This window comes from Molossus molossus, unplaced genomic scaffold (genome assembly GCF_014108415.1).
Source record: "Molossus molossus isolate mMolMol1 unplaced genomic scaffold, mMolMol1.p scaffold_m16_p_8, whole genome shotgun sequence".
Taxonomy (NCBI): Eukaryota; Metazoa; Chordata; class Mammalia; order Chiroptera; family Molossidae; genus Molossus; species Molossus molossus.
In genome coordinates this window covers 53,902,673-53,928,579 of record NW_023425402.1, presented here as the reverse complement: position 1 = coordinate 53,928,579, position 25,907 = coordinate 53,902,673, and the positions used below count along the sequence as shown (strand labels likewise).

Sequence of the window (25,907 nt, the reverse complement as noted above, 5' to 3'; positions counted from 1 at the left end):
TATTTCAAAATACATAATTTTTGTTTTAAATTTCAGAACCCATAGTTGTTTCTTCAAAGCTAAAAAAATGGAAGGAAAAATCCCATGTAACAATATACTAACAAGACATTCTATCTGAAATGATATAAATTGTGTGGCAATAATGATCAAAGTCTTTGACATGTACAGTTTAGAGATGCTAAATCTAGGCTTCTTTATAAAAGCATGGGATACTTGAGCCAAGGATTTATCTTAGGGGCTGAGAGAATCAAGTTTCAGCGATAGAGAAGGAAATACATTTCACGGAGCTGAGAGGGTGCTTGTGAAACTACTGATGGTCTAAACAAACTAGAAATAAACTCAACAGTAATTTATCTAATGCATTCAAGGGTGATAAACCTATAATAAGTATTTAAGAAAAACAGGGATGCTTTGAGATATATTCTTAATGTTCTAATATTGGCTTTCTGGACACCAATCATGAAGAAACAGTAAACATTATATTGTAAAACAATTTGTATATCAGTCTCTGATAATATCTTCATAATCTTAAATCAAGCAGAAATGTGCCCAGATTATTCATCTAGAACCTACATTTACAATTTAGTTAAATCATTAACTATTTCAACATAAAATCATTAGGTAATATAAAATTAAAATAATAAATAAAAAAAGTTAGAAACAATGGTGCCCATAGAAGCCATAAGGTTTAAAGAACATATATACTTTTTCTATGACAGAAACATTTTATCCAAGATACAAAAAAGAAAAAGAAAAAGAAAAAAGCTTCCTTAACACTCACATTTACATTGTGTGGTATGAAATCACAATCTGGTGTCTTAGTTAAACTGATTAAGTTACTACACTCATTCAAATTGTTTGCCAATATATCTTGGTTCATGTTTGTAAATATTTCATGTTTATTGTTATATCAAAGCATTAATGAGTATTCACGGCTGTTCATAATAATTTAGTACAAAAATAATTTTCTATATTAAATCTTTGAACAAAATTACAAACACAAGATATACAGAATAGTTTCCATATTTAAAATAAGATTAAGCTTTTATTTCTCCTTAACTTAGAAGAGGCAATACTTAATTAAAAATAATAAAAATTATATTCCTTTAAAGTAAAGTATATTTTTTAGATAAATGTATGTTTGTGAAGAAAACCTCTCATTTGAAAGATAAATAATGCAATAAATAACCACTTTAATTCACATAGGGGTGAAAATATGACATTTTATACTATAGTATTTTTTAAAACTTATACATTTAATAAGCTGCAATTTCGGGAATAATTTTTTTTCAGTTCTCAATTTTTTAGTATCGATAGCAGGGAAGAAATATTTTTTTATCAGAGACTTATCATACAAAATATACAGTGTGAGGTACATATATAAAGCCTTATTTAATGGTAAAGAATTCTGTTCATATATCTAACATTTGGGGAAAGCTACAATGGTTCCACAATTTTTTCTTTTCATTTGAAATACTCTTGTATTATTGCCCTTTGTAAATAAAAGAAACAAACTATATCATTTAAAACAAAATAAATCAAGTATTGATATTTTTAGACTCTAAAATAAAGAGTCAAAGTAACCATATTCCACCCCCAATCCTGATTTAATGCATAGAAGGCAAAAAAGATGTACAAATTAAACAGAGCCAATTCTAAGATAAAATAGTAATTTGGTAGCATGTCATAATGCAATATATTCACAGTATAGTAGGAATTAATTCCTTGAATCATAAACAAGGGAGAAAAGATGGGACGAGAGTAATAGTATTACCTGTGCAACATATGCAGAATCTGATATAAGGGAGAAACTGTCCATCTCTCCTCGGCTGATGTAAGTTTGAAGTAGAATATTTATTTTTCCATAATTGTTCTCTACACCTCCAGGAGCTGAGAGTTCACAGAAAGTATTTAATAAGGAATCCAACTCCTCTATTTCTTCTTCTCTGACCTGGAAGAATTAATGTTTTTACAGGATTATTTGGGCTGATTTACTGAAATTACTCATATTGAAACTAAACCACACTGCAGGTTTTTTAAGTTTCCATTTGCTGTAACTCAACAATTTCTTTTGTATGCTAAAATAACAGTAATTTTTTTTCCACAGGTAGCTAATAACATACAATAAGAAATTATCTTGAGGCTGATACAATTATATTTTATTATTCATCACCAATATTAAAGTTGCCATTGACATATAAAAATTTGAAATGCCACAAAAATTAGATCTCCTGACCTCACCATCCTTCAATTGATGAGATTTCATTTTTTATTTGACCAGAGTAAAACCTCTGCCCAAATGGATTAAGGAAACTTGAATTATCTTCAAATGCATTCATTACAGTCATATATTTTTATATGGTATAACACATTCATAGCTTAAAACTGTGAAGTACTATGATTCAAAGTATTAAAGTTTTCACTGTTAATAAGATTAAATTATAATACGGGTGCAGAAATATTCATATCTAAGTTTGAATCATGCATGTCCTTCATATTTTCTTTGGTGAACCTTATATTACATAAACCAAAATCTACATACTATATTCTCTGCCAGTTTCATTATTGTAAAACCTACTTAAATTATATTTGATTTGCAGTAGAGAGCAAAGAATAATGTCAGGTATGACACAATATCATAGTCTAGGATACTGGACATTGTTGATAAATGGAGGAACATTGTTGGTACTCCAAATGTGAAGTGCCATATAGCTTATAGCGTATCAGGAATAACAATTACTTATAAGCTTTTATAAATGAATGAATACATACATGTTATATGCATTTGATTCAAGCTTCAAGTAATCTTACCTTGATTTGATCAAATTCTTCAGCTTTGGAGACTATAGCTAGGATATCACCTTCTGTTTTGTGAGCATCAAAGAGTTCATTGAAGGTCTACCAAAATAAGTGTTATATTTGATTAAATTAGAAGATTTAGTAAAATAGTTTAAATTAAAAATGTGACTATAGTCTGGCCAATGTGGCTCAGTGGTTGAACATCGACCCATGCACCAAGTGGTCGCTGGTTTGATTCCGGTCAGGACACGTGACCAGGTTGTGGGCCTGAACCCCAGGGAGGAACATGCAGGAGGTGGCCAATTGATGTTCTCTCTCATTAATGTTTCTATCTCTCCCTCCCTCTCCCTTCCTCTCTCTCTAAAATCAATAAAGGAAAAAAAAATGTGACTGTAAATCCATTCTTAAAGAACATTTCAGCCTTAGACAATGAAGAATTATGGTGTCTGTGATATTCTATTCCAAATCACTGCTTATCTACCAGAGACTAAAAAATATTTCTAAAATAGAATTAGTTAGAGAAGACCTTTCTTTAGAAGCAAAAAACAGCAATAAAATCAGTTAACAAAACCTACATTAGATATCCAAAAAAATGTTCAGCATAACGTTATGGTCCTGGCTCATTTTCAGCATGGGCATATGAAAATCTACCATTCACCAAATTTAAGTGGACCTTATAGCACATAAAATTCAGAGAGGAATAACTAAAAATGTGTAACCTGAAGATTATGGTGATAATACCACGATATTCGTAGAAGGCATACAGACATTCAGAAAACGGAGAAGAAAGAGATCAGTAAAAGGCCATGTAGAATTAAAAACAAAGCTGAAGAAAGGCTACAGTACTGGAAAGAGAGCTGCAAACAGGATCGAGATGAAGTCTGGCACCAGCACACAAGCAGGTGGACTAACGAGAAAGGTTACAGAGTGGACAGAATGGGTGGATGTGCGTAGGTGATGAAAACAGTAGCGGGCAAGGAAAAATGTTTTGAGTTGAGGCATCATGGTATCACAGCTGTGAGGTAATGTATGTTAAATCACTTTAAAAAAACCTAAAGTGCTATACAAACAGTTTATTTGGGGAAAGGTGAGGAAAAGCTAGTAAGCACGTGAAAGTACTTCTGAAACCTGTTATATGCATAAGCATGTGTTAAATAAGTACACAACTTAGATTTCATATAGGCCTAGGTTTTCATATTTCTGAAGAAAGGTCACTCTGGTGATTTCTATTAACACTGTGATTTAAAAGCAATTTTAAATACAAAAATAAAAATATAAAAAAACTTCAAATGTTCTCTCTATAAGAACAAAAAGTAAAAATTCATCTCAATCCATCCCCCTCTCTTCAAACATAAGTCTTTTCCTCACAGGTAATCTCTGTTAAGTCTTCCTGTGCATTAACATATGTATATACATACATATGCATATAACAGACCTGAAGACATACATGTACATTTTAATCCTCATCCGAGGACATTTTTTTTTTTTTTTGCATTTATCTTCAGATAGAGCAGGAGGGGTAGAGAGAGGGAGGGAGAAAGAGAGAAACATCAATGTGAGAGAGACACATTGATTGCTTGTCACCTTCATGACCCCAACCGGGGCTGGGGACAAACTACAACCAAGGTACGTGCCCTTAGCAGGAACCAAACCTGGGGCTCTCTGGTCTGTGGGCTGATGCTCTAACTGCTGAGCAAAACTGGCCAGGGCCATACATGTACACTTTAAAATGTAAATATTACAGTGGCGTTAGTCTTACATAACATTGTGTTAAAAGGCAACAAGCAAGGCTACAATTAGTAGTCAAAATTACCTATGAAAATCTCCTTAATTGCCCAAATGGTATGGCTAGGTTGAGTGATAATTTTATTAGTTTTTCTAACTCTTCTTTAGTCAGTGTTTATCAATAATCTGCAATTAATTTTTCAACTTCTTATTCAAGGACATCATTAAGCCATCACTTCCCACTTAAAATCATTCAAGCATTCATTCCATATGTCTTACCAACATGCTCAACTGTTTAGGCTTGGATTGTGTCTACTGCTTGGGATATATTCACTGAACATGATGGCAAGGGGGCCCTTAATATTTAAAGTCTTACTTTTCTTGTTTTTACTGAGTGTATGTTATTGAATTCATATGTTAAAAGCATTTTGTTCTAGAAATAGCTTTTGTTATTTTGCATTAATCCTATATTTTGACCTCTAGAAAATATATGCATCTAATAGCAGACATATTACTGTATATATTCCACTCAGTTAATACCTCAATGGTGTTGTATTTAATATAGTAGTGGCTGGCAGTTCTACCCAAATCAGTTGAGGAAAAATAGCCAGTTCGCTCCTCAAAACGAATCATTCTAGCTTTGTCTAATTTCCGTCCAACTTCAATGACCAACTGTTCTCGATGCTTTGCTAATGTTGGGTCAATCTATAGGGAAAAAAATATATAAACACATTAGTATTTCTATAGATAGACATCATTTTTCTTTGGAGTTACATATACTACTTATGAAAAATAAAATTTTGTTGATGTTTTAGTTACAATAAACTTTTTAATTACAATTTTTTAAAAAGTACATATTTATAAACTTGGAATATAACTAGAAAAATTTTATTCCATTAAATAAACCAAATAAACTAAAATTTATTTGGTTTGAATGGAATGAAGCTATAAAATTCATTAAAATTATCTACTGCATATTGTCTTCAGATAGTAGTATTACAGAATCTAAAATTCTTAACTGTTGTTATAATCTACACGATTATAAAGAGTAGAAGTCAGCTATGAGAAAAATATCATTGTCTTCTCCCTCTCATACTAAAATAAACAAGGATTTAAAAATATCAAACCATGTTTTTTTTTTTTTATCCCCACTGCAGGACATTTCTGCATGTATCTTCAGACAGAGCAGGAGGGAGAGAGGGAGGAAGAGAGAGAGAGAAACATCGATGTGAGAGAGACAGTTCATCAAGTGGTCACCACCCACACAGCCCCAACCGGGGTTAGGGACAAACTGCAACCGAGGCATGTGCTCCTAGCGGGAACCGAACCCGGGACTCTCTGGTCCGCGGGCCAATGCTCTAACTGCTGAGCCAAACTGGCCAGGGCTCAAGCCATGTTTTTACTTTATCAGTATTTGGAGAAATGACAGTGAGGATGCTTTCCTCTGTCAAAGTGAAAGTTTACAAAAATAAATACAGTTATCCTTTCAAAAGAATGGTTTTAGTGTTCTAGCAGTTTTCATAACTGCTGACGGGAAAACCCATTTTTTCCTAATAATAATAATGGAAGCAAAGAGTAAAATAAAGTAATAATAAATTTTATATCCTTTTCAAACTATTATATCAGTCTTTTTCTAAGCAGAAGAAATAATTATTAACAAATATTCTCATTACCTTATGATGTGTGTGTGTGACTATATGTATGGACACATACACACAAATGCACACAAGCCAGGTCCTAAGGCTCACTCTCTGGTCATGAGCAATAAAGCGGAACATGACCTTTAAAGGGATTAGGGGAGAGTATAACGTAAAATAAATGTAAGAATCAGAAAAATGAGGCCAAAAAATGAACTGTAGGAAAGTAAGATAGAGTCAAGAATATTAGCAAATACAAAGTCTTAAATATTTGCTACAAGTGACACACTGTATGCGTCAAGTTCATCTTTGAAAACATGTTATTAATCACACACTACTAATCCATTACAAATATGTTAAACTGCATGATTTGTGTTAGTTCACATGGGTATTGTGGTTACAAATTCATACTGAGTAATAAAATGAAAACATGAGTTAAAAAGAATAGAAAGGTAGGATTCTCTGAATTGTGAAGGTAGCAAAACCATGTATCTCAGAAAAAAAAAATCACTTTCCTTATACCAGAAAACTTATACAAAAATGACTTCTGATATTAACCTAGTACTTAAAAATCAATTGATGTTTTTATCTTGTGCCAAGAATTGAGATGGCTTAGCCCACAAAGCCCGTATCTGTAACGAGAATAGCTAGAGTAATATTTTTTAAAATGTTTAAGGTTTACAGGTTACAATACACCTACATTTTACAACTGAGAACAATTTGGCTGTAAAGATATCCATGTGAAGAAAAGCATATATTTTAACTGAGAAGAAAGGTGGTTAAATCCCAATTACAGTAAACCTAAGCATGAAATCTTAATTATTTCAAATTAGCAAATTAGAACTAATTAATGCCATTTTTTAAATTTTATTTTTCCTCCTAAGTCTTAAGTTTCAATTTTCCCATGTCAAATCTACTGTATAGGCAAAGGAGAATTAAAACAAACAAAAACAAACAAACAAGATTGGCAACTGCTTTGATAACACAACAGAATATAAATAAAAGCTGTTATTAGTTACTGCAGCAAAACTATAATTCTAAGTTAAATTCAATTTCTTTGCTAATTTTGACTTAATACCAGTGAATAAATATATGATGATGGTGAAATAATGTTTTCATTAGAGAACGACTGGATTCTATCTGTAATTAGGAAGCATTTACAGTGTATAAAGCAGAATTCTAAAGAAAAGACAAAGTCTCACAGAAGCTCTAAGCCATGTGGACCACACAACTATAGACTCATAGGAATAGCTGCCACCACACGCATCTCATTTTCAGTCTATGTGCACAGAACTGATCCCAGCCTCCAAACTATTAATATAATAACTCATCAATGTTGTCTTTTAATTTAGGAATAAGGGCTTAGAGGGACTTGATAAGAAAGTAGATTGTAGATTGTATATAACATAAGCGTATTATTAAAAGTGGTCTATAAGTTTCCTCATGTATGGACTATTCCAAAAACTAAATTTATCTTAACTTTAAAAAAAAAAATCACAGCAAAACATTAGTATCAAATGGAAATATATCTGAATAATAAATTCATAATAATATAAAGATTAACTTATTAGTGTCAGTGGAAAAGAGATACTATAATAAAGTGAAATAATTGCAGGGGCAAATTTAATTTTCCTTAATATTTTCTAAAAAAAATTAAAGCTCTTTGTTTTTCTTTCAGCTACCTAACTCTTTTTAGATGAGGCAGGAGTAGCAAATATTTATCCTCATACCATGAAAGGATTACAGAACTAAAAAGAAGGTTTGATTTCATTTTTTTACAAATGAGTTTTCTACCTGATAAGCCTTGTGACTGATGCCATATACTAATGGATTTGCTCTCATCCGTACATAAAGATAAGTGTAACTTATCCACTTCACTGCTTCTTCCACATTAGTAACTGTTCCCAGAGCAATCTGCAAATAAAAAATATAACAAAAATTAAACTAATCCATTAAAGTTAAATATAAACATTACATCGAAGACCATTTTGTCAAAAGTGACATTTAAAAAACACATCATTATGCTATAATTAAAAGGTATAGCACAATTATTGAACATGACATTTCTCCAATTAATTAAAAATTAGCCCTGCCCCACTTAATTGGGAACAGTACATTAGAAATGCTATTTTCCAAAACTGAATTTACTCAGTATTATGGCATTTAATTATTATTCCATAAATGAAGTTTAATTCTGAGTAGCATTAAAACCACTTTGGTATTCATTTTTCTTCTTGGTTCCTTTTTCTTTTGGTTTCATTTTATATGGTCACATTACTGAAATTTTAACTATAGGTGCATCACAATGAAAACAACATAATGTTGCTAATTCTGTCCCTCTTTATTGTGATTTTGTGTATTGTCATTACCAAAACAACAAAGGGCATGACAGTAGCTTTTAACTCTAAAGATACCCATATGCAGAATGCCTAGTAGAAATATACAATATAAATACAATGAAAAATGCAATAATTTCTACAATAACAAAGTAGAATTTATTGGGATTTATACATACTAATAATACATACACTTTGAAAAATCATACAGAATGGAGAATGGTTTTAATTTTTTATTGGTAAACTTAAAATAACCTATGATAAAATAAATATTTATACATTTGAATTATAATAACCACTGGATAATTCTTTAGATTATATTGTGAAAGAAAATATAATTTTAACACAGCATTTTGTGTAGCTATAATGTATTAATTTAATAAAACAAAGTTAATTTAAAAAAACAATAATAATGCATAAGATCTATATAATAAAGAGAATGGAATTGTTAGAAAACGTTAACACAGAATGAGAATGAAAAGTTTTCTTAAAAATATGTTTTGTTAGCCACTGGATCTATAGATAGTTATTTTGCTTTTCCTCAGTGTTAATTTTAATTTAAAATGTTATCTAAGTTGTAAAACTTCACAGTTATATATAATTTTTCCTGAAGGCTGAAAAAATAATTTAACCTCAATACTCTATTCAAAGGAGGACAGATGCTCCCTACCTAAATTATTAAATTTTAAAAGAAAAAAAAAAAAACCCTCTCATTTTAGTACTGAATATTAAAGCAAATAAAAACCTTTGTTTCAGTCCCATATTATAAGTTTAAATTCTTTGTAACTAATTTTGTGAAATAAATATGTGAATGCTTAGCTATCTTTAGTTAGGAGTTACAGCAATATATACATATCATTATAATGTAATATCATCCTATGCCATTAAAGTAACCAAAAGTGAAAAAAAAAAATAAGACAGATTTTGACTAATGACTGTAAACTTTACAATGACTTAAGTCAGACAGAGAAAGATCCTGGTTATATGCAATTTGAAAACGTAGGACTCAAGAGTAACAGAGAGTAGAATGGTGGTTGCCAGGGGCTGGTGGAAGGGGTAGATGGGGAGATGGTCAAAGTGTACAAACTTTTAGTGATAAAAAGAGTAAGTTCTGGGGATCTAATGTACAGCATGATGACCATAGTTAATACTGTATTGTGTACTTGAAAGTTGGTATGAAAGCTGAGCTTTGACGTTCTCATCATAACAACAATAAAATGGCTATTATGTGAGGTAAAGGATGTGTTTGGTAACTACCGTGATAAACATTTAAAAATATATACATATATCAATTTATTGCATTGAACACCTTAAACTTACACAATATCATACATTAATTACATCTTCATAAAGCTGGAAAAATAAATTTTCACTAATATATTTACAAATGACTAAACCATACACAACAGTGGTAAATACACACATTTCCTAAATGTGAACTGTAAGATTTTTCCACAAAATGAAGAGTAACAAAAACTACAATTGAGCCCATGAGGAAGTTGTGCAACACTTCCTAAATACTTTCAAGTAAGATAGTTAAACATTTTCTAGTCTGCTTAGGTCAAGGAAACTAGTTCAATAGTGTCCCTCATTTGCGATTCTATTATTTGACAGCCAAAATTGTGTTAATTCCCTTATGCCCTATACATATTTTAAAATAATATAATGTAACTCTTAAGAGTAGAAAATTTTATTACTTGCTATTATTTTCAAAATCAGACTCAATAAGTTAACATTAATAATGATCTATAACTACTAATGACAGGATTAAAAAGAAAGAAGAAAGTAGGTATTGGTTCAAGTAGTACAAAGCGCCTGAACATTCACCAAAAAGAAAAAGACTATCCAGGACATTGAATAGAAATTTATGATGGTACATCATATTTTGAGATTAATCCTAGAATGCCACCTAGTGACAAAAATTAAAAATTTACCTGTAAATGTTTGCTGGCACCTAGTGGCTACTGAATATAGGAGGCTTTTATAAAATAAATATTTTTCATAATATTTCTTTGAAATGTATCCATTCATCTCAATAATCATATAGTAAGTCAGTACAAGACTATACTACATGAAGCACAATGGATGAGGTAACAAACAGAGCATGGTCTCATAAGCTCCCTAATCTTGTAGACGAGACACATGTAACTAAGATGACATATATGAAAGCACCACTCTAGTGCCTAGCACATAATATGATTCAACAATTATTTTAAAGAAAAAACACATAATGTGAAACTTACAAAAGTGCTAATTAGTATATAGTGTAATGGAGCTTTAAGCTCTGTTAAGTAAAAGAGGGAAAAAAAAACCACCTCAAGTTTGGTAATTTATCAGTAAGACTCAAAACATTACTGTATATCTAATTTACCTATTTAAACCTTAGTCTTTAGAGTTACTTAACTGCTTAGTTGTATGTGTTTTTTAATTGGTTGAAATCATATAAAAACAAAATAAGGAAATAATAATTATCATGAGTATACGCATATATAAAAACTCCTTTAGTATACATGAAAAAAACATTTATGCTACCATTCATTCATTTATTCATTCAACTAAAATGTGAGTGCTGGCAGTAAGTATGAATGGATGGGGCTGAGTATCAAGGAGTTATCAGCTAATGGTGATACAATCTTTTACTGAATACCAGCTTGGCACAGGTACTTGTTAAATGCTCGCAAACAATCCATTATTCTTATTTATAAACAGCATAGGGTTTATAGGTGAAGTGAGTAGATTAAGAGCCTGTTTAGGGCAGAAGATCTGTGCTGGAGAATAACCAGAGCCAGAACTGGGACGCTTTGTCAGATTGTGGAGGCCTTAAATCCAAGGAAAAGGTGTTTGTACTATTCCTGCAGAGACGGAAGGGACTTTATTTAAAGAATGTATATATGGTTATATAGAAAGATTAACATATTTTAAAGTATGGACTACAGGCGACTAGCACAGAGCAGGTACCCAGTAAAGTCTGCAGAATAAATTTTAGTAAGCCTCAAACTTGCTTCAGTTTTTCTCTCAGTGCAAAATTAAGTAGCTTTATACAGGGCTGGGATTAGTGACCTTTTGGCATTAGTATTAGAGAGTCAGCCCCATTAGGCATCAATCAGCAGATGCCTCATAAGATGTTTGCATTAAAATTAATATAATCCTTTCTCCAGTTCTTCTAAACTAATGGTTAGAATTGATATTCACGTTATCAAGGATATTAGTTGAAGCAATATTCCTAATCTAACATGACCTTTATGTTGATCACCGCTGCTGTATAGTCTTGCAAAGATTTTAGGACTCCAAAGACTTAAAAATCCATTACCTCAAGGACACGGCACACATTTCTTCTACAAACTAATTTCACACTTGATTTCCACAGATTACCAAATTTAATTTCACACTCAAATATAATTTAAGAGAGTTTGTTTCCTTAAGGAGAAATCTTACTTTAATTGGGAGCTATTCCAGTAGAGCAAAATATGAGAAAGAAATTTTGCACATAGAAAGAAACAGCTGTACTTCACTGTATTAACTAAAATTTTCAAGGTATATGTTTCATTATTTGAATGCCCTTTATAGCATTAAATGGAATTAATAGTTAGAGTTCATATTTTTGAAAATGAGATACCTAACAAGTACTTTGTGAAAATAAGGTGAATCTATGAACTACAATTTATTTTTAATTTCTCAGGACTTGACGAAATAGTTTTACTGATGGCTATTTTATCATTCCCAAGAAAGGGAATTCCAAGGAGAAGTGCAGTATTTTACTCACCACGTGTCTTCTTCATAATAACAGCACCACACTGTTTACAAAAAGCTATCAAGGATAGTAATTTTCAGTTTATGAAGATATAATCTTCCTTGATATGCTTGTCTAGAAAACTTGCATAAAAGAACCTTAATTTTTAGCCCTGGCCAGTTTGGCTCAGTGGTTAGAGCGTCAGCCTGCGGTCCGGAGAGACCTGGCTTCGGTTCCCGCTAAGGGCACGTACTTTGGTTGCAGTTTGTCCCCGGCCCTGATTGGTCGTGCGGGTGGCAGCCACTCGATGTGTCCCTTCACATCGATGTTTTTCTCTCTCTCTCTCTCTTCCTCTCTCTCCCTCCCACTCTATCTGTACAAAAAATGGAAAAATGTCCTCAGGTGAGGATAAAAAAACAAAACAAAACAAACAAACAAAAAAACCTTAATTTTTATTGTAAGTTATAGAAATTTTGAGTAGCAATTTGGAAAATGCTTATTCCTGGTTTTAGAGAAAGGCAAATGTTAGGTATTTATTTATACAGAGAAATATATTCACCTTTAACTTACTACATTTAAATATAATCGACATGTAGGCTAAATGAAAAGACTAGGTTTGGAGTTACACAGACCTGAGTTTGAATACTAGTTCCAGAAATTAGTAGCTGAATGACCTCTGGGCCAGTTACATATCTCTCTGAGGACAATCCTATCTACTTAGCAGGAATATTGAGAGAGTGAAAGACTATACAAAAAGCACCCAGCAGAGTTTCTGGCATTTAGCAGATCCTAAGTTGACTGCTACTATTATTATCTTTGTACAATGGACTATTCCATCATAGATACTGTTGACCCAACACCAAAGACCTAATTATTGGGACCATGCAATCATAGTAGGCAATGAGGATTGAAATTGAGCAGTATTACTTTCTTTGGCAGCAAAATTGATTTCCTAATCTTTTTTATTTTCTTGCAATTATGCTACTAGAAACCAGCATCTTTCATGACTTTTTTTCTAACTTCCAAATAGATCTTCTAAACCTTATCTATCCTTCTGAACCTAGATCAAGTTTTACCATCTTCATGAGCAAAGCCTTTCCTGATAGGCTGGGGCCAAAATGACTTTCTCCTACTGAATTCTTCTATAGAACTTATCACTTCCCAACATTATTGCACTGTAGATTTTTTTATTGTTGTGTTCTTTTCTCCCCTTCTGACTATATGCTCCTTAGGACTGCAGAATAAGAGTGTATTTTTCATCCTCTAACAGACTTGTAAATAATATCAATGGAATGTAAATGAAGTTCTGTAAGGTGTTTAAGAAGTAATTGGTACAGAACCTATACACAAGTGATATTTGATAGTAAATATTTCATTTATTCATCTCTTTAATATTTATCTCTCTTACTTCTAAATGTTATTTGAGTCAATTTTAAAAATAAAAAAGGATAGAGAAGTAGGAAAGTGTTGAATGCTAGAGCAATAATTAAAAATGTCATGAAAACAGTGAAACCTCATTGGAATGTCTAACATATAAATTCTTAAATTAAGAATGCTTATCCACTTTACCAGTTCAGATGTCTACCAGTTAACTAGGCTTCCAGGGTCTGCTACTTAAATCTTAATACAAAACATACATACACACATAAATTATTATAATAGAACAATCATATTTTATAACAAAGTTAATCAAATGATCCAAGATAAAACAGTTTTATAAACCTTTGTAAAAACTTAAACAATACTTCATAAAATAACTTGTAAAAGTTTAAAACAAATATAGTAGTTGAAATTGCTATTCGTTTCCTTGGTTTGCTTAGCTTTCGTCATAGAATTCTGTCCTATAACAAAACCTTGTCATTTGAAAGTATATACAGTCTTTTAGCAATGAGTTCCCATCAGTTATTATTTGCATTCTGTACTGCTCCGAACTAATCAACAATATTGTCTTTCAGTTTGTTGTGTCTTATGACTATATAACAGCATAAGCTATTGCCCCAAATACTTCAAAATAGCAACCAACTCAACCTTTATTTTACTCAGTCATTCTTGTAGCTAACGATTCTTTGTCAATCTTTTACTCATTAGATCTTACCTCTGCATTTAGGTTATCTGCAAGGCTTTCCAAAAACTGACTCTCAATTGGGTTTTGTTGAGTGAGCAAAGTGAGGTAATGGCTGAGTTTATCGTGTGTGGTTATGATGATTCCTTCCCCAAATTTGTCAAATTGTGGTCTTCCAGCTCGACCAAATATCTGCATGACATCTAATATTCCAAGGTCAACAAAGGAGCCTCTTTTTGCAGCATATATTTGTGTTCCCTAGATGAGGAAAAGTTAATAAAAATTTACATAAACACACACAAATATAATCCTGATGAGCTGAATACTGATATTAGGCAAATATGGAAAGATCTCAAAAGTGTACTTTAACTAATCCTTTCATCATTTGTGATAGTTAAATTTTCACAATATAAACTAGATTCTTTCGGAGAAAATAATTCTGACCTTATATAAATAACATTCAGAGTTAGTGAAACAGCCAAATCACAATATATTTCTAAATAAATTAATCCACAGGTTTATTTTATGACACCACAAATCCATGTGCCCGGGAAGGTAAGCTCTTACCTTAATAATAACAGCATGGGCAGGAAGATTGACACCCCAGGCTAGTGTGGCCGTACAGACTAGGACTTTGATATGCCCATTAGAAAACAAGTTTTCAACCAGATTTCTGTCCTGCCGAAGCATTCCTGCATGATGAATACTAAAACCATCTGGGAATAATTCTCGCACTTGCCTATTTCTTGACTTTTGCACCTAGAGTAGATATAAACACATTATAAATGTTTTTAGCATTTAAAAGGGATCGTTACTTAGCTTTTTTGTTGAATGAGTTTATCAAAGAGCATAAACAGTTTTAAAGCATCTTAAGATCTTACTTATTAGTATATAATGCTTTATACAAGATTATTAAAAATTATATTTCATCTATTTTAAAACATAGGTAATCCCGAACATGACACAAAATCAAAAAGGAAAGAAGTTAAAAGCAAGTGTCTTTTTCACACAGGTGTCCTGATCTTGCAATTAATCAGTATTACCTGTTTCCTAGCCTTCCAAACACACTCTATTAAAATAAATCTCAGTGGCTCCCACCTCATTCAGTGGAAAGGCCAGTCCTTACAGTGAAAGGCCCACAGAAATCATTCCCATCCAGTAACCTCACTCAGACAGCCACAAGGGCTGACTTCTCTACATCCCCTTTCTGACAAACCCACACTCACCTCAGGCTGACACTCTCTATTCCAGACTCACTGCCTTGGAAGCTCTTCCCCGTTACTGAGATGCCACATGGGTCCACCTGGCATGAGCTCTCCTGCACAGCAATGACCCAATAAACCTACTGTGTTCACCCACAGTTGTGTTCCAGGTGCTCTTTGATGGGAGGGCACAGACGCCTGTCTTAGCTGAATTTTGTATCTGCCCTGAATTTACTACTTCATTTCTGGTGTCTGTTCTTTAACCTGGTCTGAGCTCAGATATAAGGTTTGGTCCACTTATCCACAATCTGTGTAAGTGCTAAAGCAGATTTTACAAAATCCAATGAAGACTCACTATACAATGAGAGAAACATTTTCTGCAAAATTAAAGACTTTAGATTAACATAAGTGTTTATACAGTCAAAGCTGCTGTTTGGGCACCACATCTTGTGTTTATTTGCAATTTCTCTGAAAATCTTATTACAAACATTTCAGTAGCTTCTTTTGAAACAGTTTTCCAGTTTTTATATAAGGAACCCTGCATGGGCAGGGAGTGGGATTTCAGGAGTCTGGGGTTCTAATGCAAAGTTTGCCACATTGATTATTTCTAAGGTCACTTAAATTTTTAAATTTCTATGTTAATAACAATTAAAATAAGAATATAATCTAAGAAAATAGCACTCCATGAAATCTGTTTCAAGTGTAAAATGGATGGTAATGAATTAACAAATCCCACCATCTAGTGGCCAGCCAAGTAAATAACAACTTAATCTATTTTGAGACAGACTCCCAAACAAACCCCACATCCACACTTGGCTCCTCATGTCACTCTGCAATCCCTGTAACTTTACAGACAGGAAAGTGCCAGAAACTTTAAGAACAAATTCTGAAAGGCCTCTGAGAAAATGGTGCTGAATACTTAAAAAAAAAAAAAAAAGCCGCAGTTTCATTGTTTTAGTTAAAACAGAACTGGGTATTCTTTTAAATTATTTTTTAAAAAATTAGCGACTTCAAGTATAATAACTATGAGTGGAATGTTTATTGTCTATAAATAAAAATAAATTTTGACAAAAAAGACTATCTTCAAGTTTCAAGGGGAGTATATTCTTTTTTAAACAATTTTTTTTTCTTTATTGATTTTTAGAGAGAAAGGAAGGGAGAGGGAGAGAGAGATAAAAACATCGATGAGAGAGAACATTGATCGGGTACCTCCTGCATGCTCCCCACTGGGGATCGGGCCTACAACTGGGGCATGTGCCCTGACCAGGAATCAAACTGGAGACCTCTTGGTACATTAGTCAATGCCCAATCACTGAGCCACACAGGTCGGGCACAAGGGAAGTATATCTTATTTCAATTTTGTGCAGAGTGCCTCTTAGAAATCATATTATAAATACATACATACACTTCATGATTAATTACATTTGGATCATATGGACACAGCTTTCCTCTCTTCAGACATGAGTTACTGTTAATGTCAATCTCACAAATATGGGGAGACCTGGGATAAAGTTGTAGAGTATTTGCTAGGATATAACAAAGCTTCTTCATGGCCAAGGGTAGGGAGAGAAGAAACATTTCACCTACTCCATTTCTTCTCTAATGTTCATGAATGAACACTTAGAGCTAACAGAGGAAACCAAAAATACTGCTTTCAGGAGATGTTTTGTGGAATTCATACTGCTGCATTGCTCTTTGTGTCAGGCGAGTCTGCTTCTGTGGACTCCTGCACTGGATACCCTGGTGTGCCTGTTACAAATGCAGCTTCCTCAAGCTCCAGGTGAGGCAGGTCTTGGCTGCTGTCACTGATGACACAGTGAGAAACTGAATGCAGAAAATATGTAACTGTGGTGAAGAAATATTCTTATAAGGTAGCAGACAGATCATGGAGTGTCTGGCCAGGTGGGTTCAACCAGCTTGGTTTCTGTGAGGAACTAAGAGGCACCAGTGGTCACTTCTCTTTTGATACTATTCTTGCTAATATTCCGTGCTAATATTTTTTATTGGCCCAGTAGAGATCTGAAGTGACAACAATCTTAAAATAAGACTATTACGAATATTCATTCTTAACTATCTTTGAATTTAAATCTGCCATTTGCAATCTACAAATAACCTAGAAATCCTGGGGATGAGGCCTCAGGGTGTATACTTTAAAAATTTTACTTAAAAAAATTTTCATAGAGTAAAATTATTTTTTCCACTTTTGGTGTACAGTTATATGAATTTTAACATATGTTCAATTTGTGTAACCACTACCATAATCAGGATAAAAACAGTTCCTTCACCTTAATACTTTCCCTTGTGTTATCCCTTTATAGTTAAATTCTACCTACCTACACTCCCTGGCAACCACTGATCTGCTTTCCAGACCTACACTTTTCTCACTTCATGAATGCTACATAACTTAAACCAAACAGTACATACACTTCTGGGACTGGTTTTTCTCACTCAGTTGATGCCTTTGAGATTCATTCAAATCATAGTATCAATAGTTCATTCCTTTTTATTGCTGACTAGTACTCTGTAGTATGGAAGGACAACAGTTTGTTTATCCAATCACTCACTGATGGGATGTTTGGGTTGGTCCCCTTTTGGGCAAATTACGAAAAGAGACTCTATGAACACTCATGTAGGTTTTTATTTTTATTTTTTGCATGTATGTGTATACATTTTAATTTTTCTAAAGTAGATACCAGGAGTAGGATTGCTATGTCATAAGGAAAATGTATGTTTAATTTTTAAAAAATGCACTGTAAGGAACTAAAGAGGAGGTCATTTAAATAAGAAAGCTATTTATCAAGTGCTTTACCCTAGGAATAATCTAGACATTAGAGACAAAATCCGAGCTTTGGACAATGTTCAGATGGGCAAGGAATACAGACCCATACTCAGATAATTTCTATAAAATATGATATGTTTATAACAGAGACTTGTGGGCAAAGCCTGAACTAGGTGAGGAGTGGCATTAAGGCTCACTTGTGTTTGTCCTGCCAGCACCTCGCAGAGTCTCTTCCGCATAGCCAGTACTTCCTACACACTTCTTGAACGAATGAATAGATGATCTGCTGGTCTTACTAAAGAAGTCTTTACAGAGAATGTAAAATGTGGGTACTGAAGGACAAGTGATACACTGCTAACTACAGGAAGGTAGACAGTAGGATAAACAAGCTTAAAGGCTGGAACTAATGAAAGAGTACAGTGTATCTGGAGGGTATTATGTTCAGGCAGTATGGGGTGAATGCAAGAAAATAAAGCTGGGACGAAGAACTGTGGTTAGGTTTCATATGGTCCCAAGGATTGGTGAAAAGGGAACCAATTAAACTTTAAGCAGTAATAGATTTGATGTATAAGAGGTAACTTCATAGCTGTGTTACCAACAGAGGCTGGATGAGCAACTATGGGGTTACTGTTACAATACAGGTGAGAAGGCGGAGGCAGGGGAAACAGAAATACCACATAAAGTAGGTTATAAAGTAACCAAGAATGAAAGGGGGGGGTGAGCAGGACATGAGGCATGAGGGAAAGGACCGAGTTAGGATTGTGAAGTTTATCATTGCCTTGGTGCACTGAATATATGACAGGAAAACGAGATGAAGAGAGCCAGTGTTTGTGCCCTAGGCTAGGCATTAGGAAAGTGGGAAGACGATTCAGTTTGGGACAAGAGTTGGAAGACATCATTATAAAGACTTTGGTTTTAATTCTGAATTAAATGGGAAGCCACCCATGGTTTTTGAGCTGGAGACAGAAAGGGAAGAACAATTAGGTAGTTAATACAACATTCCAGGTAAGATGTGATGGTGGAATGGACCAGGTATAAAATATATGAATAAAATAATAAGTCTAAATTAACACATACATGCATCTTTCTATATCTATATCTATATCTATATCTATATCTATATCTATATCTATATCTATATCTATATCTATATCTATATCTATCTATATCTAAGATTTCTTAACAAATAAATAAAAAATAAAATTGCATAAGTCTAAAATTTAATGCAAACATCACAGAACAGATTTATAGGACAGACTAAATTTGTGCTCTCAGAAAATATCATACCTAAAATACTTATGTAACAAAATATGAAAATAGTAATAAGTAAATATAATTAGTAAAATATTAATAAAGTAAATATTAATATTTTCTAACTTCTTGAATTAAATATCTATTAAATATTTAATTCAAGAAGTTAGAAAAATAAAAATGTAACAAAGCCAAGGAAAAAATAAAAATTGCCCAAATAAAGTTAAAATAGAATCTCATTTAAAAAATGTGAGGTTGACATGTAAACACAAATCTCTGATTTTTAAAGAAAAAATTAAACAAAATTGACAATGACTATTACTGGTCAGCAAGAGCAGGTAAACTATGTACCAACTGCCAGTTATATAAATAAAGTTTTATTGGAACACACCATATCAATTTGTTTAAATATTGTCTATGGTTGCTATTGAGCTACAACAGAAGTGAGTTGTTATGTCTACAGGCATAAAATATTTCCTGTCTAGCCTTTATGAAAGAGTAGGTACATAGCTATACACCAGCACAACAGCATCAGCACAATGACTCAAAATTAGTAATGTGAGAAAGAAAATTTTCAGGAATATGCCATAATTTAAAAGAATCAGAAAATAATTCTTTGTAAAATTCAATACACTTCATTTTATTTTTTCCATTTATTTCAATGTGTAATTGACGTAAAATATTCTATTAATTTCTGGTGTACAACATAGTGATTTGACATTTATATATCTTATTATATGGTCACCAATTAAGTCCAGTAATCTGCTGTTACTAACAGTTATTGTAATATTATAGACTATATTCCCTATGCTGTACATTGCATCTCTGTGATTTATTGATTTTATAGCTGAAAGTCTGTACCTCTTATTACCCTTCACCTTTTTCACTTACCTCCCATCTCCTCCCCTCTGGTAACCATCAGTTTGTTCTGTGTCTCTGAGACTATTTTGTTTTTTTTGTACATTTGTTTTTTTGAGATTTCACATATAAGTGAAATCATAAGACATTTGTCTTTGTCTGACTTATTTCATTCAGCAAAATACCCTTCAGGTCCATCCATGTTGTTGCAAATGGCAAGAATTTATTCTTTTTTCTGGCTGAATAATATTGCAGTGTGTGTGTGTGTGTGTGTGTGTGTGTGTGTATCCATATACACACTACATCACACATTCATCCATCAGTGGTTACTTAGGTTGCTTCCATAGTATGAAGGTTCCTCAAAAAATTAAAAATAGAACTACCATATGACCCAGCAATTCCACTTCAGGGTATTTATTTAAAGAACAAAACACTAACTTGAAAAGATATTTGAACTTCCATGTTCATTGCAGCATTATTTACAATATTTATTGAAAAAACTGTTGAAATGGATGACTTCCCAGGAAAACATGTTATTAATATTAATCACAAAGAAAATTATGAAATAAAAGCAATGGAAGAAAATCTAAAGGCTAATCTAAAATCTGGGCTTTCAAAGTTTTTAAAGATAAATTAATTCTAGTGTTATTAAGAGGCCCTACAGAAGAGAAATAGAAGTGAAGCCTCAAAATAAATCTTACACAGGCAGTGTGATAGCACTATAATTAAAACCTGATAAAGAAGCAGAAAACAGAATAGAGAAATCTCTCTTAAGAATACTAGTACAAATAGTACAGAATTTTAGAAAACAGAATTCATCAGTGCTTTAAAACAATACACTACAACTAAGTACAATTTATTCCTAGAATGCAAGGGCATTATACTTAAAAATATACATATATTAACATATTTATTAAATAAGTCAAAGAAGAGCCCTGGCCAGTTTGGCTCAGCGGTTGGAGCGTCGGTCTGCGGTCCAGACAGACCTGGGTTCGGTTCCCGCTAAGGGCACGTACCTCGGTTGCAGTTTGTCCCCGGCCCTGGTTGGGTCCTGTGGGTGGCAGCCACTCGATGTGTCCCTTTCACGTCGATGTTTCTCTCTCTCTCTCTGTTCCTCTCTCTCCCTCCCACTCCATCTGAACAAAATATCAAAAAATGTCCTCAGGTGAGGACTAAAAAAAAAAAAAAAAAATAAGTCAAAGAAGAAAAAACGTTCAGTCACCTCCAGGCACTGAAATATGACACAAGACTATATTCAATCTTGATGAGTAAAGGTGATAATATCTATCTCAAACCATGCTTACTAGTAAAACAGAAGTATATCAATTAAAATTAGAAATAAGGCAAAGTTGTTACTATCAGCTTATCAATGTTCTGGACAATAGAACTAGATAATAAAGTAACAAACAGTATAAATACTGGAAAAGACAAGGCCAAAGTAATTATTAGTTACAGATAAAATGAACATATACTTAGAAAACTGAGAATTGACTAAAAACTAATAGAATTAAAATATTAAAATATTCTGTCTTTCTAAATATAAATAATAACAATAAAAGTGAAGAAAATGTAACATGTATAACAACCATCAGAAAAAGAAAGAATAGGTAGCACCTACATGAAGAAAGCATTAAAATACTGCTGAAGGACATTCAACAGTGAAATGATATACTTTGCTTTTTAGATGGGAAAACTTGACTTGGTAAAATACCAATTCTCACTAATTTAACCTTTAAAATCAATGCACTTCACTAAAAGATGAACATGATTTCTTGGAGGTGAAACTAAAGTTCATCTTGAAAAGACCTGTATATTTATCCGGCAAAACTTCAATATTGAAGAATAATCAGAATGCTTATCCCAACCACATATTAAAAATATTATAAAAACAGAAGAAGGATAACAGTTTGATACCAGAGAGGAAATGGTAAGACCAATGACCAAGAAGAGAAGATCCAGATATTGACTCAGGCAAATACAAAAAAATGTGTATATTATATTAAATTTAAAAACCAACAGAGTATTCAGAAAAGATGATAGGTACATTACTATACAGAAAAAGTTTGGGACAGATTAAAAATTCAATAAAAATTAAATTAAATTTAAGAAGGGTTGGAGGAAACCATGGATGAAGTACGGTGGCCTTTATAAGCAAGCCAAAGCCCAAAGACTATAAATAAGTTGATAAAAACTTCAGCATGGTAAAAATATATGTAAACAAATAAAAATCCAAACCAAAGGTTAATGAGAAAAAAAATGTCTGTAACACATACAACAGTGCATACAATTTAATACACTATGGGCCAAGGACATGACCACTCAACCTATAGAAAAAAATTCAAATGGCCAATATGCAAAGTGTTCAGCTTCACTCATAAAGAAATGTCAGTTAAAGTAATAGTGTAGTACCAATTTTTTTTTTGCCTTTTAATCCATCATAAACTTAAAAACTTTGACACTCACTGCCGAGAGCTGGCAAAGTTATGTGGGCAAAGTAACTGCCTTGAAGTTACAGTTTGAGGAAGTGTACATTTGAACAATATCCCTAGTGGACAATTTGAGATAATTCACCAACATTTTATTGTATTTATTTACATATATATTTTTTATTTATTGTTGACACTATTACAGATGTCTCCCATTTCTTCCTCTTTGCCCACTTCCATCCAATCACCCCCAACCCCCAAAACTACTTCATCACACCTTTGTGCCCATGGGCTATGTATATATGTTCTTTGGTTAATTTCTTCACCTTCTTTTATCCCGTTCTCCCCTTCCCCACCCCTAAGATCTGTCAGTTGTTTTTAATTGAATTTATTGGGGTGACATTGATTCATAAAGACATACCGGTTTCAAATGTACAACTGAACAAAACGTCATCTGCACACTGTACTGTGCACCCCATAGCCCCAAGCAAAGTCTCTTTCTGTCCCCATTTTCCTCCTTTGCCTAATTCTACCTACCCCCAGATACACAGTTGTTTGTGTCTATGTTTTATATATATATGTGTGTGTGTGTCTCTCTCTATATATTTTGTTTTTTGTTTTGCTTAATCTCTTCACCTTCTTTCATTCAGCCCCCTAACCCACCTCCCCTCTGACAGCTGTCAGATTGTTCCATGTATCCATGCCTCTGTTTCTATTTTGTTCATCAGTTTATTTTGTTCATTAAATTGCACACAGAATTGAAATCATGGTATTTGTTTTTCTCTGACTGGCTTATTTTACATAGCATAATAATCTCCAGGTCCATTCATGCTGTCACAAAAGTAAGATTTCCTTTTTTTTATTTTCCGGCCGAGTAGTACTCCATTGTGTAAATGTACTACAGCTTTTTTATCCACTCATCTACTGATGGGCACTCGGGCTATTTCCAGATCTTAGCTATTGTAAATACACTGCTATGAACACAGGGGAATATATATTCTTTCTGATTGGTGTTTTGGGATTCTTAGAATATATCTCTAGAAGTGGGATCACTGGCTCAAATGGTAGTTCCATTTTTAATTTTTTGAGGAAACTCTATCTATTAGCCAAAATTTTAAATGCATGTACTATGTTGATGGATAAATTCCACTGCTAGAAATTTTACCAATGGTTATCCTTGCAACTGGCAAGAGTATGAACAAGAATGTTTACTACAGTATTTTTAGCAATAAAAAATAATTGGAAACAGCGAAAGTATCGATCAAGATGGGAGTGGGTAAATGAATTATGATAATGTCCACATTGTAGCATACTATGTAGTTGTTAACAGAAGTTGTTTTTAGGATCAGACCTTTCTGTGTTGATTTGGAAAGATCTCTTTGACATATTAAGTGAAAAGAGCAAGAGACATACAAGTGTGTCTAACACTATGCAATTTGTTCATACTAAAACTCACATACAAACACATACAGTGGCACATGTAAAAAATCTTCCCTTAAAAGAAATATAAACTTAAGAAGCTTTTTAACAATTTATTTGGAGAAGTGAATGGAGGAGAGATGGTTAAGACTATGACTTATGAAGCTAAATTTATTACAAAATACCTGCAGCTTTCTGAAGTATCCGAATAATCACTCTTTTCTACCTGGTTTCCCAGGGTGAGCTTTACCTGGAATCCAGGCTTTGCCATCCTTTGAACAGCTGCAGAGATATAATTCATCTTGTTCAAATTCTCTGAACAGAGCATTGGATTCTCTAAGGAGGCCATTCAAGAGCCAATACTATACTCACTGAATAAGTGTTTCGACACATGGAAATTCAGCACAAAAGAATACCAGCTGTGAAGAGTAAAGGGAGTCAGGTATTGTCTAAGCTTGGTTTCCTCTGGCTTTATATTTCCACTTTTCACAAGTAAACTTCCCATGTAAGTCTTTGCAGTCAGTCAAACCAGAATGGAATGGACAACTGCTAAGATAATCCATTAGCACACAGAAGGTACTACATCCGTTTCTCCCCGCGAAAGTATGCGAGGCTTCCCTCTAAGACTTTACATATCTCTTTCCTACCCATGAAATGGAAAAATCAATGTGAGTACTGTTAAAAATAAATAAGGTTAAAATGTAACCACTTCCAAAAGTTGACTTCCAAACTAAGACAAATACATGATTAAAAAACTTGATAAAAAGGGTGGACAGAAAGCAATTGAGGATATTTAAGGAGAATACTTTTGTTTTTTTCCTCATAAGACCAAAAAAATACAGAAGCAACATAAGACCTTCAGCTCAGATACAGATGAATGAAAGAGCATGACGAAATTGCATAAATAATTTATAGTGACTTTTGTAAGCCTTCCGAGGTAATTTATCTTGATAAGGTATGCTTCAATGTGGGTAATTTCAAATCCATTAGGCAAAAAAACCCTGCCATTCTAAAAACTAAAATTTAACTAGGAGGAGACAAATATTTTCTCCCAAATTATACCATTCTTTCCCACAATGATTAGTTATCATTGCATTATCAACATTATGCATTATCGTTAGAAAAAGTATTATAAAATCCTCATTGCATCTTTGGTAAGTGCTATTTTTATCATTCAATGTTTATAATCAGCCTAAGACATTGGACCTACTACATGTTAAGAGCATAAATCAATATCTGGCTTCTCTTTTGACATAAGAGTTTAGAGATCTAAGGAATATAATATGCCACCCTGCTCCACCCCTTCTCTTCTCCCTATTTTAAAGTTTTGTTCCACTTTAGATCTTGCTCATAGAGACACCTAAAATTGGTTCTCTGGTCTCTATGCCAAAAAAGCCACCACCTGCAATGCTCTATCCTCTGTGAGGCAGTCAGGAAACCTTTCCCTCCCCATTCTCAGTACAAGGTCCATTCGTCATCTGCTCACTGGATTAACTAAATCTGGCAATGATCAGCATTCCTGAGGATTGTTAAAAACTGTAGGGCCAAAGTTTCAGAGATTCTGATGTTGATATCTGGCATGGAAACGTGAAGGCAATGGGAAGCAATGATCTATTATACTATTGTCTCCTTAATATCTGTTTTTCTTTGCTCTTGACTCAATTCCTTAGCCTCTGTACTATT

At 33.1% G+C, this 25,907-nt stretch overlaps 1 protein-coding gene across 2 annotated transcripts in view; it reads right to left on the bottom strand.

Annotated features, from left to right (window-relative positions):
• The window catches only part of ASCC3 (activating signal cointegrator 1 complex subunit 3), a 303,300-nt gene that overhangs the window by 120,625 nt on the left and 156,768 nt on the right, over window positions 1-25,907 (bottom strand). For both annotated transcript variants that reach the window (XM_036248171.1, XM_036248170.1), the window contains 6 exons: window positions 14,857-15,048; window positions 14,323-14,547; window positions 7,956-8,075; window positions 5,065-5,229; window positions 2,812-2,898; window positions 1,775-1,951 (listed from right to left, as the gene is read on the bottom strand). In XM_036248171.1, the coding sequence (XP_036104064.1) occupies window positions 1,775-1,951; window positions 2,812-2,898; window positions 5,065-5,229; window positions 7,956-8,075; window positions 14,323-14,547; window positions 14,857-15,048 (966 nt within the window). The remainder of the gene's footprint in view (window positions 1-1,774; window positions 1,952-2,811; window positions 2,899-5,064; window positions 5,230-7,955; window positions 8,076-14,322; window positions 14,548-14,856; window positions 15,049-25,907) is intronic.